The sequence below is a fragment of the Cervus canadensis genome, chromosome 1, assembly GCF_019320065.1.
Source record: "Cervus canadensis isolate Bull #8, Minnesota chromosome 1, ASM1932006v1, whole genome shotgun sequence".
NCBI classification, from domain to species: Eukaryota; Metazoa; Chordata; class Mammalia; order Artiodactyla; family Cervidae; genus Cervus; species Cervus canadensis.
In genome coordinates, this window is record NC_057386.1 from 92,794,947 (window position 1) to 92,811,104 (window position 16,158).

General features: G+C 36.3%; 1 protein-coding gene across 8 annotated transcripts in view; it reads right to left on the minus strand.

Moving 5' to 3' along the window:
* Nucleotides 1-2,143: 2,143 nt before the first annotated feature.
* KIAA1109 (KIAA1109 ortholog) overlaps nucleotides 2,144-16,158 on the minus strand; it is a 196,994-nt gene continuing 182,979 nt past the window's right edge. For all 8 annotated transcript variants that reach the window (XM_043487162.1, XM_043487171.1, XM_043487179.1 and 5 more), the window contains 6 exons: nucleotides 14,406-14,657; nucleotides 13,523-13,726; nucleotides 11,667-11,861; nucleotides 11,109-11,243; nucleotides 4,604-4,769; nucleotides 2,144-2,892 (listed from right to left, as the gene is read on the minus strand). In XM_043487162.1, coding sequence (XP_043343097.1) covers nucleotides 2,676-2,892; nucleotides 4,604-4,769; nucleotides 11,109-11,243; nucleotides 11,667-11,861; nucleotides 13,523-13,726; nucleotides 14,406-14,657 — 1,169 coding nt within the window. In that variant the 3' untranslated portion in view covers nucleotides 2,144-2,675. The remainder of the gene's footprint in view (nucleotides 2,893-4,603; nucleotides 4,770-11,108; nucleotides 11,244-11,666; nucleotides 11,862-13,522; nucleotides 13,727-14,405; nucleotides 14,658-16,158) is intronic.

The following is a 16,158-nucleotide window of genomic DNA, read 5'->3' on the forward strand; positions in this document are numbered from 1 at the left end:
TCCGTCGCTACCAGTAGTTAACAGATTATAAGCCCATGCAGGCAATCAGGTTTATTCCACTAAACTTTAGAAGACACCATTCCTTAGTGAGGATAGAGAAAGTTCTAGAGCAATTCTGTTTAGCATAGTCCATGGACTGAGGTCACTGTAAGAAGTATAGAACTTGAGAGCTTGTGTTTAGAAATTCTTATAGTAGTCTACAGAACATAACACTAATAGTAAAACTGAATCTAAAAGTTTAAAATTTGAGCTTTCATTTCGTATGTTCTTGAATATTGTTTAAAATGTTTTCAAGTAATTGATTTTTACTGTATTTTACAAGTATTGCTCTGGTAGTTGAGACTGATACTGCAGATCTGTATTTGGTGTTTCAAATAGGTAATTTAAAAAATGGTTCTTTACTATAGATAGTGTGTGAATCCTTTTGATTTTGTTACGTCATTGGAATTTTATAGAAAATCTAGATGTAATGTGATTTACTAGTCTAGGGTAAGATACATGATACTCAAAATATAATTTTGGCAGACTGCCTGGGAACTGTCATCTACACAGAGTTGTATCATGCTTTTTTGATTCAAGAATAAATACTAGAGATCATTTTTTTTAATAATTGCATACTATTTCACTAAGTGGGCCATTTAATCTGTCTTCTATTGATGGACATTTGAATTGTTTCCAATCATTTATGAAGAATACTGCAGTGAATATTCTTACGTAATTATTTCACACATAATGAAGAATGCCCAGTAATGGATGAAACTGTTCAAGAAGAGATTATGTGTCTTTAATAGCTCTTGCCTAATTGTCCTCTTGGGGTTGTGCCAATTTACATTCCTACTAGCAGTGTCCCCCAAAATATGTTTTTCTCATAGTTTTGTCCAATAGAGCCACAGGAATTTTGAACAGTTTTAGATTTATATTCTCCTTTTCTTTTTCTGGGCTTCTCAGGTGGCTCAGCAATAAAGAATCCATGTGCAGGAGGCTCGGGTTGAGTCACTGGATCAGGAAGATCCCCTGGAGGAGGAAATGGCAGCTTGCTCCAGTATTCTTGCCTGGGAAATCCCATGGACAGAGGAGGTTGGTGGGCTACAGTCAAGAGGGTGGAAAAGAGTCAGACACTACTGAACATGCACACAGCTCCAGCAGCAGCTTTCTTTTTAAAGCATTATCACAGAAGGGGCCAGAAACAGAGTTTATACTTGTCATTTTTTGGTAATCTCAATATCAACATAAAAACCATGGGAAATTTTTAACATTTAGAACTTACTACTAGCACACTGTTTCTTTGAAGCAGAGAGTTAATACCTGAAGTACAACTCAAGGAATTAATTTAAAAAAGTTTTACTTGTTTTATAAAGTAACTATCTTAGATACTTCTCTGGCAAGCTTGACCAATAGCAATAATATACATGTATAGCTCCCAATGCTAGAACTGCCAAGTGGGAAACAGAGATCAGGAAAATGATGCATAAGATGGTTTGGGGAAATACAAAATTATGACTCTAGACATAGGGTTTTAGTTCTGCTACTGAATTGCTGTGTGACCATACATAGCACTTCTTAATTTTCCCACCAACACTTATCATACATACCTGCACACACATAACTGTGGCTAAGTGTCTTAACTCTTGAGTTTTTAATTTTTGAGTAATTTTAATTTTGAGTAATTAATTTTTAATCTGTCAGAGAAAATAAGCACAAAAGTCTGCACCAGAGGCTTTCTTGAGGTGTTTTCTAGCTCATGGTACTTCAGTTCTACTGTTGATCCAACTGACTGTATTGACTTGGCTAGATTTCAAACCTGAGTTGTGATTAATAGTATTATAGCTACCTTTGAATGTTATATTTTGCTATTCCTTTTAGATTTATTTATTATATGTATAGTATACAAATTCATATACACAAAGAATACATATAAATGTATAAAGAACACAGTATAATAGAATAGCTGTGTACTCACCAGTAGCTTAACAGAATACCTAGTATTTCTGAAGCCTCTGCTATGCCTCTCCCAGAGCTAATTTTTATAAGTATTAATTATTTTATATGAAATAATTAACTGACACAGTAACTGACACAGGAGGGGCATCTATTAATTGTAAAAATAAACTATAAAAGGAAGAAAAATCTCAAACAACTAGACTGAAATCAATTATTGTGACTTTATTACAATAGTTACAAACAATACTTTAGTGGTATTTATTCATATCACAGTTACTCAAACTATATACAATAAGTATTTATACAAGTCTACGTTTAAAATAAAAAAGAAAAAGCAATTAATGTCCAAAAAAAAAACTCTCACAGTATCAACAAGATTTTTTCTAAAGTTATGGCCAATAATAAAGGAAATTCACAGTTATTCTGAAAATATTTTAAAGATGCAGAAATCATATTGCACATAATATAATTATAAACCTTACTGAACAGATTTGTATATTTTAATCTAGTTTTTCACAAAATTTACATTATCATGCAATACTTCACTGTGTACAGAATGGTTGAACTAGAATAAACAGGTTAAGTTACAAACTTAATATAATGGCCACAAAATTAAATTTTTTAAAGTTATATTTAAAATAATTTTATTATACAAACCCACTCACCCCCAACACTCCAGTGTAATAAAGCTTAACGGACAGAATCAAAGTTTGTTCACAGATTAAGTTACTTTTTTAGTGTTCTTCTTTGTCTTTTCCTTTCTTTTCCTTTTCATCCTGTAGTGCAGTACCGAGTTTTTTAATAAGAACTGACAGAACCTTGTCCAGTGGATCCATGACTCCTCTTTGAAGCCATTTAGGAATAGTAGTCCTGGCATGATGAAAGCCCAATTTTTGAAGAATATAATCAACGCCTACTGGATCAATTTTTCTTCCAGTCCAAGAAATTAATCTAAAATAATTATAAATCATTATTATTAAGTATGGTGTCCTAGCACAGTCCTGAAGGTAGGTTCAGGAACATCACTAAGCCTCCAAAGTATGCTCAAGAAAAATATTTTCAATAGATAAAACTGATCGTCTAACTTATAATTCCTAGATTCGCTATAACAGCACTCAAAAACTGTGTGAGCCTACACAGCAATGGAGTTTAGTGTATTTCATTGTGATTAATTTATTTTAGGCCTCAAGTTATGTGGTCTTCTTAAAACCTTTAAAGGACACCTGTTTCACTCAAAGATTAACTTGATGGGGGTGGGGGAAATCCTTTCATGATGTACATGTATATCCATTTATGACGTTATACCCTTAAAGTATCTATTTTCTCAATTACACTTCAATAAAACTGGGGGAAAAAAAGACTAAAATTTACTGTTTGCTATGTGCTAAACATCTTTGAAGAAGAACCATATTTCCTTCCATATAGATGAACAGCATTAATGAAATACTCTTGGTCTTTCTCTGCCCCCTTACTGATGGTTTATCTACTTGGCAAATTAACAGAGGAAATGAGTAGGGTAATTAACTACCCTCCTCACCACCTACTCTTTAGGAGCCATTTGTCTCAAACTGTTCTTCCATGCCAGAGATTTTTCAAGAACAGGTCCCCAAATAGTTAGCTCAAGACTGTTTATGGCTGCCTGTAACTAGGTGAGAAAGCAGGTCTGCTGACTGCACAACTCTAGCATCCCTCTGCCCCCAACCCCCAGTCCCCCTGAGCGCTGTATCATTGAGACCCTGTAGGTAAGTCCAGACCTGGACTTTGTAATAGAGACATTGTTGCCTGACACAAAACAACATTCTCTGTTATCAGCTTTATCAGTATTAAAGCTGTCATTTTGATTTCTAGCTGCCTCTCACTATTTCAGTTGATCCTGAACTTAGGTAGGGAAAAAGAGGGTATTAATCATTAGTCTGCTAAAACTGTAATAGTTATAAGCATGTTGCATTAGTTAATTCATTTAACCATTGTAACAACCCTGTATAAGGTAGGTAATACTGTTTTCCAAAATTTTCACATGAGGCAGCTATGACAGTTAGATCCTTTGGCCCAGGTCACTCAGCTACTATGCTATATAGCTGGGCTTAGAGCAGAGCTTTTTAACCACATTCTCCACTACTATATCATATAACTTAACTAGTCTCTTGATAGTTTTCTAAAGAAGAAAAATAAATGTTTATGGCAAATTTAACTTTTTATTCTCATTTTAAATTAAAAGATAGTCAATTTCACTATATTTGAGATTTATATATACTAGCTTTTTGCACTAGGACCTTTGCAGTATCTTAATATTGCTCCTGAGTATTGACACTGTTAATATTTCTCATAAGGATATGTGTTATTAATACCAAAGTGCTTTTATTTGGTTACCACAAATTCTATTAAATACAGATAACTAACACAAAATATGCTATGTATTGTGTAGCTCTGGTTATAACTGTTAATTAGCAGTGTGATAATATATTGATTGGGAATTATTCTAGGAATGAAGCTGTACTGTCACACCACATCAGAAAAGCAAAAAGTCGGCCACTGTAGATGTTATAAGTGATTAACATGGAAATATTTGTTGGTAAACCACATTTAACCTACTGAATTATTTATAACCTTTTTCTCATAATATCTCATAGAAAATAGGTAAAAATATACACCCATTATTTACCTAAGAGTGGGTTCTAGATGCCACGTTTTGCACATAAAATCTCTCCAGTCCACAGTAGTGTAAGTGATGCTGTCTTCTCTGTCTTTGTCAGAGGAGTTTTCATCATGAATGATAACTGGACTTTTCTGTCCTGGTCGAGTAGATAAAATCCGAGGTGGAAAAATAGCTATAATGAAAATGACATGTTAATATTGCAAATACGTAAGGTGTATCTTACAAATTTATTTTAAATCACTATATGAACAAAGTAATTGGCTCTATTTTTACTTATAAACTGGCCAAAGCCTCATTTAGTTACATTTCTTAAAAAGTAGTATTTTAAAATAAGCCATAGATAAGTGCCAATTTTTGGTATTTCTTGGAGAAGGACAATATCAAAGTTATTTTAAATAGCTCTATTGAGATAAAATTCACTCATTTCAAGTGTATAACTCAATGGGTTTTTCATCTTAATGGCCATATATACATACATATATATATATATACACACACATTTGAACAGTGGTACTAACTTAGGAGTTTTTTAGGTAAGCAGTTTTTTTTCACTCTTCATAGTTGAGTACTCAAATGCTTTATGGAAAATGAAGACTTCATAAAAGATATGTTTAAAATAAAATTGGAGACAAAGGTAGCTTACATATGATTTTTAATAAATACAATATGATGTCTATAGGGCACAAATTTTAAAGACACAAATTGGGCATAAAATATTATGAAATATGATATATATGTACCTCCGGTTATAACTGTTAATTAGCAGTGTGATAATATATTGATTGGGAATTAATCTAGGAATGAAGCTGTACTATCACACCACATCAGAATACAGATGTCTTCAGTTATTGCTGTTCTGTTGCTCTGCTTTTGTTTATTGTGGTGGATACAGTAATATAATTAATCTTGATGCTCTGGAAATATGTTGATTCTGCTCAAACATGCTGCTAAGAATTTTCTAAGGCATGTTTATATTTATTTTGGCCAAAACAACTTGCTTTAATTTTTAAAAGCAAAACATACTTAAAGCTATTAAAATATTTTTATTTATAATTAAAATCCCCATAGGTAATAATTTTATTATTGTAATTTCAATAATCAAATGTTTCTTCTTTCTTACTGAAATAAGTTCTTACAACAATTTCTATAAAAAATACACTTTTGAAAAGAAATGCAGTTCATGGAAGACAAATACAGTATTTCATAAAATGACAAAGGTTCCACATAATTTCTGAGGGAAGGAAATCTGGCGGGCATTCATATTTAGGTATACTAAAATAATATTGAACTTCACAGAACTTTAGAATCTGTTTCTCTGCATGAGGTTTAAATATTGAGGCAGAGAAAAACAGGAGGATAAACAGTGTCTGGTATATGCTGTTGCTCTATCTGAAGACTGGATCTATGGATGTTGCGCTTAGTCACTCAGTCATGTCTGGCTCTTTGAGACCCCATGGACTGTAGCCTGCCAGGCTCCTCTGTCCATGGAATTCTCCAGGCAAGAATATGTGTATCTATGTATATTATGTATAATATTTTCTGTTATATACTTGCAATCATTTTACCTGAAATATCTCATAAATTTCTCTCAGCCATATTATTGATTTCATTCTCCCTGAATTTTTGGTACATCTAGATTAAAGAGTAATGGAAGAGCAATTCTAAGTATGCTACTTTTGCACTCTTTCCACGTGGTCTTTTGATAATCTGTATCTTCTTTACTCACATATTTCATCGTGAGGCTATTTTGAAATATCTTCAAGATAAATTTTATACTTCTATCTTCTTGAAAAAAATGAAGCAGTATTACAGGGTGAGCTGAACAAATTTCCTATTCTAAGCATTTTTTAAAAGCACATGTTTTAGCATTGTATATTCATATATAGTTGTACATTAAATATTTTCGAGTAAATAAAGACAATATATTTGGAGAGCATTCCATTTCATGACATTTCAAACTATCTCATTCTTTTAAAAAGTATTTTTTAAATATTTTAAAAATATTTATTACAGTTATATAATATATAATATATATTTATGTATTATATTTCATTGTATGGACACATTGTAATATATTCAGCCAACTGCACATGGATATTAGGGTGACCATATATTTCTTAGTGGGCAAACATTTAAGTTTCCAGCAAGGAAACCAATGTTATTTTATTCATAAAAACAAGATACCACTACTAAGGGCTAAGTAAGGAGATCCAACCAGTCCATCCTAAAGGAGAGCAGTCCTGGGTGTTCATTGGAAGGACTGATGTCGAAGCTGAAACTCCAATACTTTGGCCACCTGATGCGAAGATGTGACTCACTGGAAAAGACCCTGATGCTGGGAAAGATTGAGGCCAGGAGGAGAAGGGGACGACAGAGGATAAGATGGTTGGATGGCATCACCGACTCAATGGACATGGGTTTGGGTGGACTCCAAGAGTTGGTGATGGACAGGGAGGTCATGGGGTTGCAAAGTCGGACGCAACTGAGCGACTGAACCGAACTGAATTTATCTATAAAGATAATGTTCTGTGCATTACAAACAGATTTATCTTCTTTAATTCAATGCTCCCAATTATGTATATAACTGGCTAACTTTATTATGTAGTGTAGTTGGTTCTCCAGTCATTTCATTTTGACTAGCAATATTTCCTCAAAGAGGTTTTCTTTTCCAACTTTGTGAGAATATCTTACCAGATATGATAATATACATGACATATATGGAAACATTTTATAAAGTATAAAACACCATTCACTTTGAGGTGTAGTTAGGAAAAAATGCCATGTACCTAGCAGATAGTCAGAAAGCCTATTAAACAGTCTTATTAATACATATTTATTGATATTTGTAACTAAAAAGAGGAAGGAGACACATTCCACTAATTTTATCACTGGACTATAAAAATTCATTTCAGTTCAGTTCAGTTTAGTCGCTCAGCTGTGGCCAACTCTTTGCGACCCCATACACTACAGCAATCCTGGCCTCCCTGGGCATCACCAACTCCCAGAATTTACTCAAACTCATCTCCATTGGTCACTTATGCCATCCAACAACCTCATCCTCTGTCGTCCCCTTCTCCCACCTTTAACCTTTCCCAGCATCAGGGTCTTTTCCAATGAGTCAGTTCTTCGCAGCAGGTGGCCAAAGTATTGGAGTTTCAGCTTCAGCATCAGTCCTTCCAATGAATATTCAGGAATGATTTCCTTTAGGATGGACTGCTTGGATCTCCTTGTAGTCCAAGGGACTCTCAAGAGTCTTCTCCAACACCACAGTTCAAAAGCATCAATTCTTCGGCGCTCAGCTTTCTTTATAGTCCAACTCTCACATCCATACATGACTACTGGAAAAACCAGAGATTTATCTAGATGGACCACTGTTTACAAAGTAATGTCTCTGCTTTTTAATATGCTGTCTAGGTTGGTCATAACTTTTCTTCCAAGGAGCAACCGTCTTTTAATTTCATGGCTGCAGTCACCATCTGTGATTTTGGAGCCCCCCAACATAAAGTCTGTCACTGTTTCTCCATCTGTTTGCTATGAAGTGATGGGACTGGATGCCATGCTCTTAGTTTTCTGAATGTTGAGTTTTAAGCCAACTTTTTCACTCTCCAGTTTCACTTTCATCAAGAGGCTCTTTAGTTTCACTTTCTGCCATAAGGGAGGTGTCATCTGCATATCTGAGGTTATTGATATTTTTCCTGGCAATCCTGATTCCAGCTTGTGCTTCATCCAGTCCAGCGTTTCTCATGATGTACTCTGCATATAAGTTAAATAAGCAGGGTGACAATATAAAGCCTTGACGTACTCCCATCTTGACTTTGAACCAGTCTGTTCTTCCATGTCCGGTTCTAACTGTTGCGTAGATACATACAGATTTCTCAGGAGGCAGGTCAGGTGGTCTGGTATTCCCACCTCTTGAAGAATTTTCCACAGTTTGTTGTGATCCACACAGTCAAAGGCTTAGGCATAGTCAATAAAGCAGAAGTAGATGTTTTTCTGGAACTCTCTCACTTTTTAGATGGTCCAGCGGATGTTGGTAATTTGATCTCTGGTTCCTCTGCCTTTTCTAAATCCAGCTTGAACATCTGGAATTTCATGGTTCACATACTTTTTGAAGCCTGGCTTGGAGAATTTTTGAGCATTACTCTGCTAGCATGTGATATGAATGCAATTGTGTGGTAGTTTGAGCATTCTTTGGTATTGCCTTTCTTTGGGATTGGAATGAAAATTGACCTTTTCCAGTCCTGTGGCCACTGCTGAGTTTTCCAAATTTGCTGGTATATTGACTACAGCACTTTTACAGCATCATCTTTTAGTGTTTGAAATAGCTCAACTGAAATTCCATCACCTCCACTAGATTTGTTCGTAGTGATGCTTCCTAAGGCCCACTTGACTTCGTATTCCAGCATGTCTGGATCTAGGTGAATGATCACACCATTGTGGTTATCTGGGTCATGAAGATCTTTTTTGTATAGTTCTTTTGTGTATTCCTGCCACCTCTTCTTTATATCTTCTGCTTCTGTTAGGTCTGTACCATTTCTGTCATTTATTATGCTCATCTTTGCATTAAATGTTCCCTTGGTATCTCTAATTTTCTTGAAGAGATTTCTAGTCTTCCCCATTCTGTTGTTTTCCTCTGTTTCTTTGCATTGATCGCTGAGGAAAGCTTTCATATCTCTCCTTACTATTCTTTGGAACCCTGAATTCAAATGGGTATATCTTTCCTTTTTTCCTTTGCCTTTAGCTTCTCTTCTATTTTGTGTTTGACAAGGCTATTTGTAAGGCCTCGTCAGACAACCATTTTGCCTTTTTGCATTTCCTTTACGTGGGGATGCTCTTGATCCCTGCCTCCTGTACAATGTCACGAACCTCCGTCCACAGTTCTTCAGGCACTCTATCAGATCTAATCCCTTGAATCTATTTGTCACTTCCACTGTATAATCATAAGGGATTTGATTTAGATCATACCTGAGTGGTCTAGTGGTTTTCCCTACTTTCTTCAATTTAAGTCTGAGTCTGGCAATAAGGAGTTCATGATCTGAGCCACAGTCAGCTCCTGGTCTTGTCTTTGCTGACTGTATAGAGCTTCTCCATCTTTGGCTGCAAAGAATATAATCAATCTGATTTCGGTGTTGGCCATCTGGTGATGTCAGTGTGTAGAGTCTTCTCTTGTGTTCTTGGAAGAGGATGTTTGCTATGACCAGTGCATTCTCTTGGCAAAACTCTTATTAGCCTTTGCCCTGTTTCACTCTGTACTCCAAGGCCAAATTTGCCTGTTACTCCAGATCTTTCCTGACTTCCTAATTTTGCATTCCGGTCCCCTATAATAAAAGGACATCTTTTTTAGGTGTTAGTTCTAGAAGGTCTTGTAGGTCTTCATAGAACCATTCAGTTTCTTCAGCATTACTGGTCGGGGCACAGATTGGATTACTGTGATGGTCTGCCTCGGAAATGAAGAGAGATCATTCTGTCGCTTTTGAGATTGCATCCAAGTAGTGCATTTTGGACTCTTTTGTTGACTGTGATGGATACTCCATTTCTTCTAAGGGATTCTTGCCCACAGTAGTAGATATAATGGACATGAGTTAAATTCACCCATTCCAGTTCATTTTAGTTTGCTGATTCTTAAAATGTCAATGTTCACTCTTGCCATCTCCTGTTTGACCACTTCCAATTTGCCTTGATTCATGGACCTAAATGGCAACCCACTCCAGTACTCTTGCTTGGAAAATCCCATGGACTGAGAACCCTGGTTTGCTACAGTCCATGGGGTTGCAAAGAGTCAGACACAGCTGAGCAACTTTACTTTCCCTTTTCTTTCAATATTCCAGCTTTCTATGCAATTTTGCTTTGTACAGCATTGGACTGTACTTCTATCACCAGTCACATCCACAACTAGGTGTTGTTTTTGCTTTGGTTCTGTCTCTCCATTCTTTCTGGAGTTATTTCTCCAGTTATCTCTAGTAGCATATTGGGCACCTACCAACCTGGGGAGTTCATCTTTTAGTGTCATACCTTTTTGTCTTCTCATACTGTCCATGAGGTTCTCAAGGCAAGAACACTGAAGTGGTTTGCCATTCCCTTCTCCAGTGGACCACGTTTTGTCAGAACTCTCCACCATGACCTGTCTGTCTTGTGTGGCCCTACATGGCATGGCTCACAGTTTCACTGAGTTAGATAAGGCTGTGGTTCATGTGATCAGATTGGTTAGTTTTCTGTGATTGTGGCCTTCAGTTTATCTGCCCTCTAATGGAGAAGGATAAGAGGCTTTTGCAAGCTTCCTGATGGGAGAGACTGACTGAGGGGGAAGCTGGGTCTGGTTTTGATGGGCCAATGAAGATAATGTTGACCTCCTTCAAGAAGTCCCGTGCATGTGCTGCTATACTCAGTGCCTCCAACCCTGCAGCAGGCCACCGCCGACCCACGCCTCCGCCGGAGACTCCTGGACACTCACGGGCAAGTCTGGGTCAAATTCATGTAAATGGTAGTGAAAAAAACCAACTATGTTACCCACCTTTTTCTTTTTCTTTAAGGTAAGCTGACACTAAATCATGAAGAAACATGATGAGCTCAGCATCCATCGTCACACAGATGTGGTCAGTGAACTCTGTCACCACACTGCATTCTACCTTTGGCTTCAGGCTGGCATCTGCAATGGCAGAGTTCTTCTATATTAAAAGATTGTTGAAATAAGTCCCTTTTCACATTAACAAAGGATTTACATGGGTCCATGTAAAGGCATCCACTTAAATGCAACTATAGAGAAACCAGTAGTTTCTGTATGTGATTTATAGGATGATGATGATTATTTACGAGCATTATAGAAGTATATGTTATTTAGTCCTCATAAAAACCTAATGAAGTCCTGTTAGCTCCATTTGAGGAAGAAGAGGCACAAATGGAGTACATTTTTTGCCAGACGTCATATAGCTGGTAAGAATATAAATCAGTTTAAACCAGAAAATCAGTTTCATTGTAAAACAAAAATAATCTTTGGGGAAAAAAGGAAGCTTGAAGATCCTGTAGAATTTTCTTAGTTAACTTTAGAAACTAAAGGTTGTTTTCCACATACCCTGTAATGAAGGTTCTTGTGGTTCTTGAACATGAATGGATTTAAAGTCAAGCTGCATTCTTGGTAGTGCAAAGATTGTCTCTGTTTCATGATTGTAGCTAGAACCTCCTCTAAATCCACTGAGCAAACTAGAATTCTTCACTGTTGTGCTGTTCTCAGTGTTATTAGCATCAACATTACGAAGCAGGTTTAGCTCTACAAGCATAATAAAGACAGTAAGAATCATATTAATAGGCATTGATAAGCATATAGCTGTCCTGACACTGATATACAGAACTTTTATCATTTCAAAATGGAAAATGAAGACATTTTTTAAGAAGAGGCATATTAAAGCTTTGGCTTTGAGACTGGTTATATACCATATAGATAAAATATGTGAGCTGTGCTCAATCACATGTCATGTGCTCGGTCCGGCATATGTGTCTGACTCTTTGCTACCCCATGGACTGTAGCCCACCAGGCTCCTCTGTCCATGAAATTTTCTAGGCAAGAATACTGGAATGGGGTGCCATTTCCTACTCCAGGGGATTTTCCTGACCCAGGGATTGCACCTGAGTCTCTGGCATCTCCTGCACTGGCAGGCAGACTCTTTACCACTAGGGCCACCTGGGAAGCCCCCAGATATAAATATGGACACATGTATTTATATATACATCCATACACAAATGGACTTCCTTGGTGGCTCAGACTGTAAAGAATCCACCTGTCACTATTCTCAATACTGAAGATTTTATAACATGGTTTTGGATAAATCCAATACATTTTTTGTTTCTTAAACTTTGAATATTATTCTCAATTGAAATCATATCTGAATTTAAGAGCTTTATTAAGCTCGAAAGTTTTTCATAGGTCAAATAATTCTCTCTGATAAGGTATGATTAAATACAACCCCGATCTTGGGAGTAGGTATAAGTCCTGAGTTTCCCCAACATATGTGCTGTGGTAACATCAGAGTTGTCATATAAAAATTAGCATTTTCTAGTTACACAGGTAGCAGTTCAGTATGCTAACAGCCCTCCACAGTATCCCAGTCCAAAAGAACTCCTTCCCCCAAAGTGTCTTATTTAGAAGGTAGAATAAACAATACATGCAGAATTTTCTAATTTACTTCCTTATCCTCCTTTGTTCTCAGAACATTTTTAACAGTCTTTGATCCCTAGGTTTGCTAGGGCATAGCAACTATTTTCCACGAGGCCCAAGCCATCTTTTCCACTCTGAAAAGAAGTCATTTTTAAGCAAAACATTCAAGTCTTAACATGTCTCAATTTAGTCAGCTTTTCAATACAGATGAAATGATTGATAAAAAGCAGTACTCTAAACTGTAACAGAAAAACAACCACAGAATAAGAATTTTCATGAATGCATTACTGCGAGACCAGTGAATCTAATCAAATGAAAAATTCATCAAAAGCACTCTTTATTAAACTTATGACTTTCACTGGAATACTAATATTTAGTTTCATTTTATTCCAGCCATCAGAACTTTGTGTTATTGTTATTTAGTTGTGTAATAACTTTCCCAAACCTCCAATTGTGAACATTAGTATAAAAATATCTTTTCAAATTATAATAAACTTAATTTCACTTATGTAAGCCAATTTTATTTTGAATGTTTTCATTACATCAAAAATAATTTTAGTCCATGAGATGTTTGTTGCACTGCTAGGGTGTTGAATCATGTAGTAATATTGCTACTTAGAGTGCTAGAATAAAATGAAGCTTGTTGAAAGAAATGGAAATGCTCCCTCCTCCACTTTAATTAATTAATGCTCCCTCCACTTAAATTCTAAACACAGTCAACAGAACCAAAAATAGAGAATACAAAACAGATCTTTCCAAAGAATCAAACTTTTAACCTTCATTCCTTGTGGCCGTAACATAATTGAACCATTCTTTCACACTTGCTACTCCATGGGGTGGATTTTCATGGCGACGCCTGGTTATCTTGGTTATTGTTGCCATAGGACTTTCCAAAGCACCACATGGTTTGGTGACCATGGTATTATGGCCCAGATGAAAATCCAGTGTTTGTACAATATATGTAGAGTGATCACTAGAGCCTAGAGGGGGGAACAAGTTTCTTAATGTAACAAACTATATTTTAGATGGAAGCAGAGTTGTGGCCCTAGAGCAATAGATTCAGCTAGGTAAGTCATACATAGAGAAGGGTTGTAAAAATAGGCAGTACATTAGGTGAGAAAAAAAAGTCAAACTTTTTCTTTTAGTTATAACTGGATTTATCCCCAAGAAGATGAAGAACATCAAGCATTTATCTCCTTCATCATTAAGAAATCATAGAATAGAAAATTAAAGCTAAAGGAAACTGTAGATAGAGGCAGAAGTACAGCCTTGTCCATAGAAGCTTCGTAAAAAGTCCTGACTGGCAGTAGTTTCCTTACACCGCCACTGTGTACTGTCCTCTCTTCATGTTTCTCTAAGAGGTGTTTACAATAACTGTGACTAACTACGACCAGCCATGGCAGCAGAAATTTAATTGCCTAAGTGAAAAACAGAATAAGATGGTAAATTCAGAAATAAGCCCTTTAACATGTGCCAGACTTCATAGATACTGACTCACTGACAGTAAACTAACTCCTTAACATGTCAGGTACATAATAATAGGGATGGATTTCAGAAGTATCATAAGAAAAATAAATGATATGGGAAAAGAAAATTACTTTGTCATATATAATCATATAAGAAGATGGGTAAAAGTGAAAGCTGAAAATGGCAGTTTACCATCTTCCCATATTTTCTGAGCTTCAGTCCAAAAAGCAATATTTGGTTCCTCTAAATGAAAAAGGGCCCAGGATTTTGAACGGAAATTTGGGCCATGAAAACAAGCTAGTGTCATATGATTTCCATGTAAGCTCATTGATCCTCCAAACTGCATTCCATCTTCAGGTAACGGAATCTGAAATAAGGATATGTGGCATCCTGATACCACCTTCAATACTCCAGGCCAATGTCGATGATGCGCTGCATCGAGCACTGCAAGAAAACAAAAAACCATTTATCCAGAAGTGTCTCATGAACATCCTGAGTGCTGGGCAGGAAGAGAGCACATGGCTACTTTCTACAACTAAAGTGACTCAGATAAGGGATAAAACAATTCAGTCCCTGGTTAACATTAAGCGAAAGCTAGTAAGGATACAGTCTTGGAAAAGATGCTGTGTAAAGATGGATAGAACTAAGGAAAGTAACAACCTTTTAATAATAATTATAACTAATGCTTCTGTAATAATGATGTATAAAGTGCCTGCGTGAAGTTTTATGCAATTCTCACAGTAACTATAAACAAGGTGTGTCATCTAGAGAAAACACCTAGTTTACAGGAGAGGGGTTAAGTAAACCAGTGATCAGAGCAGACCTAGATATCAAAGGCAGATGCCTGATTTTACGTACTTAAAAAAAAAATCTTTTATAACCTTGCTACTCAAAAGTGAGGTCTGAGAACCAGCAGCATCAGCATGACTTGGGAGCTTGTTAGAAATTCACTCTTATGTCTATTCCATATTTACTGTATCAGAATCTGCATTTTAATAAGATCTCCAGGCGTTTCAGATGCACATTAAAGTTCAAGGAGAGCTAATCAGATACACAGTTGAACACTGAACAACATGGGGGTTGATACACAGGGACACTGAACCTCCACAAAGTCAAAAATCCATGTATTACTTAAAGTTGGCCCTTCATATCCACACTTCCATCAGGATTCCACCAGGCATAGATCACGTAGTACCACAGTACTCATTACTATTAAAAAACTGTGTGCGGGCCTGCAAACCTCACACGTTTCTCACTGTACAGTTCGTATTTGTATTACCCACTTCTTTCAGTAATATCCTTTTGGCTGTTTTCTACAGTTCTCATTCCGGATCCATCTAAAGATCATGCATTGTATATAGTTTGCGTATCTCTTTAGTTCCCTTTAATCCAAGACAACTCCTTAAGCCTGTTTGTCTGTTGTCCATGACAAAGGTTTTTGGAAAAGTCTAGGCCAGACACTTTGGGGAATATCCATCTGTTAGTTTATGTCTGATACCAATTCCAGTTTAAAGGTAATGCAGGGACTTGGAGAACAAGATAAATGAAACCACAAAAAGACAACTGAAAGACTGAGAAAGTAGGATATTCTACAGGACAATTGGCCAAGTCTCTTACTTAGCGAGGGACTAAATTCAGTAGAATTTAAAAAGAGTAAAGAAACATAACTATTTTTAACCTGTGATCTTCAATTGGATATACTGGTTTGGATAACCCAGTTGTAAACTGGGTTTACAACTGGGTTTAAGGTCAGTTGCCAACTGCGATGAGGTGGCTAGAGGAGATAATGTAACGGAAATTTTGAGATTGTTGACTGGAAAAGGTTACAAAACAATAATAGTCTGGTAAACAGTGTATATATGTATGTGTGTGTGTGTGTGTGTGTGTGTGTATGTGTGCACACGCATGTGTGCCTAGAAAAGTATCTGAAAGTATATACTCTATA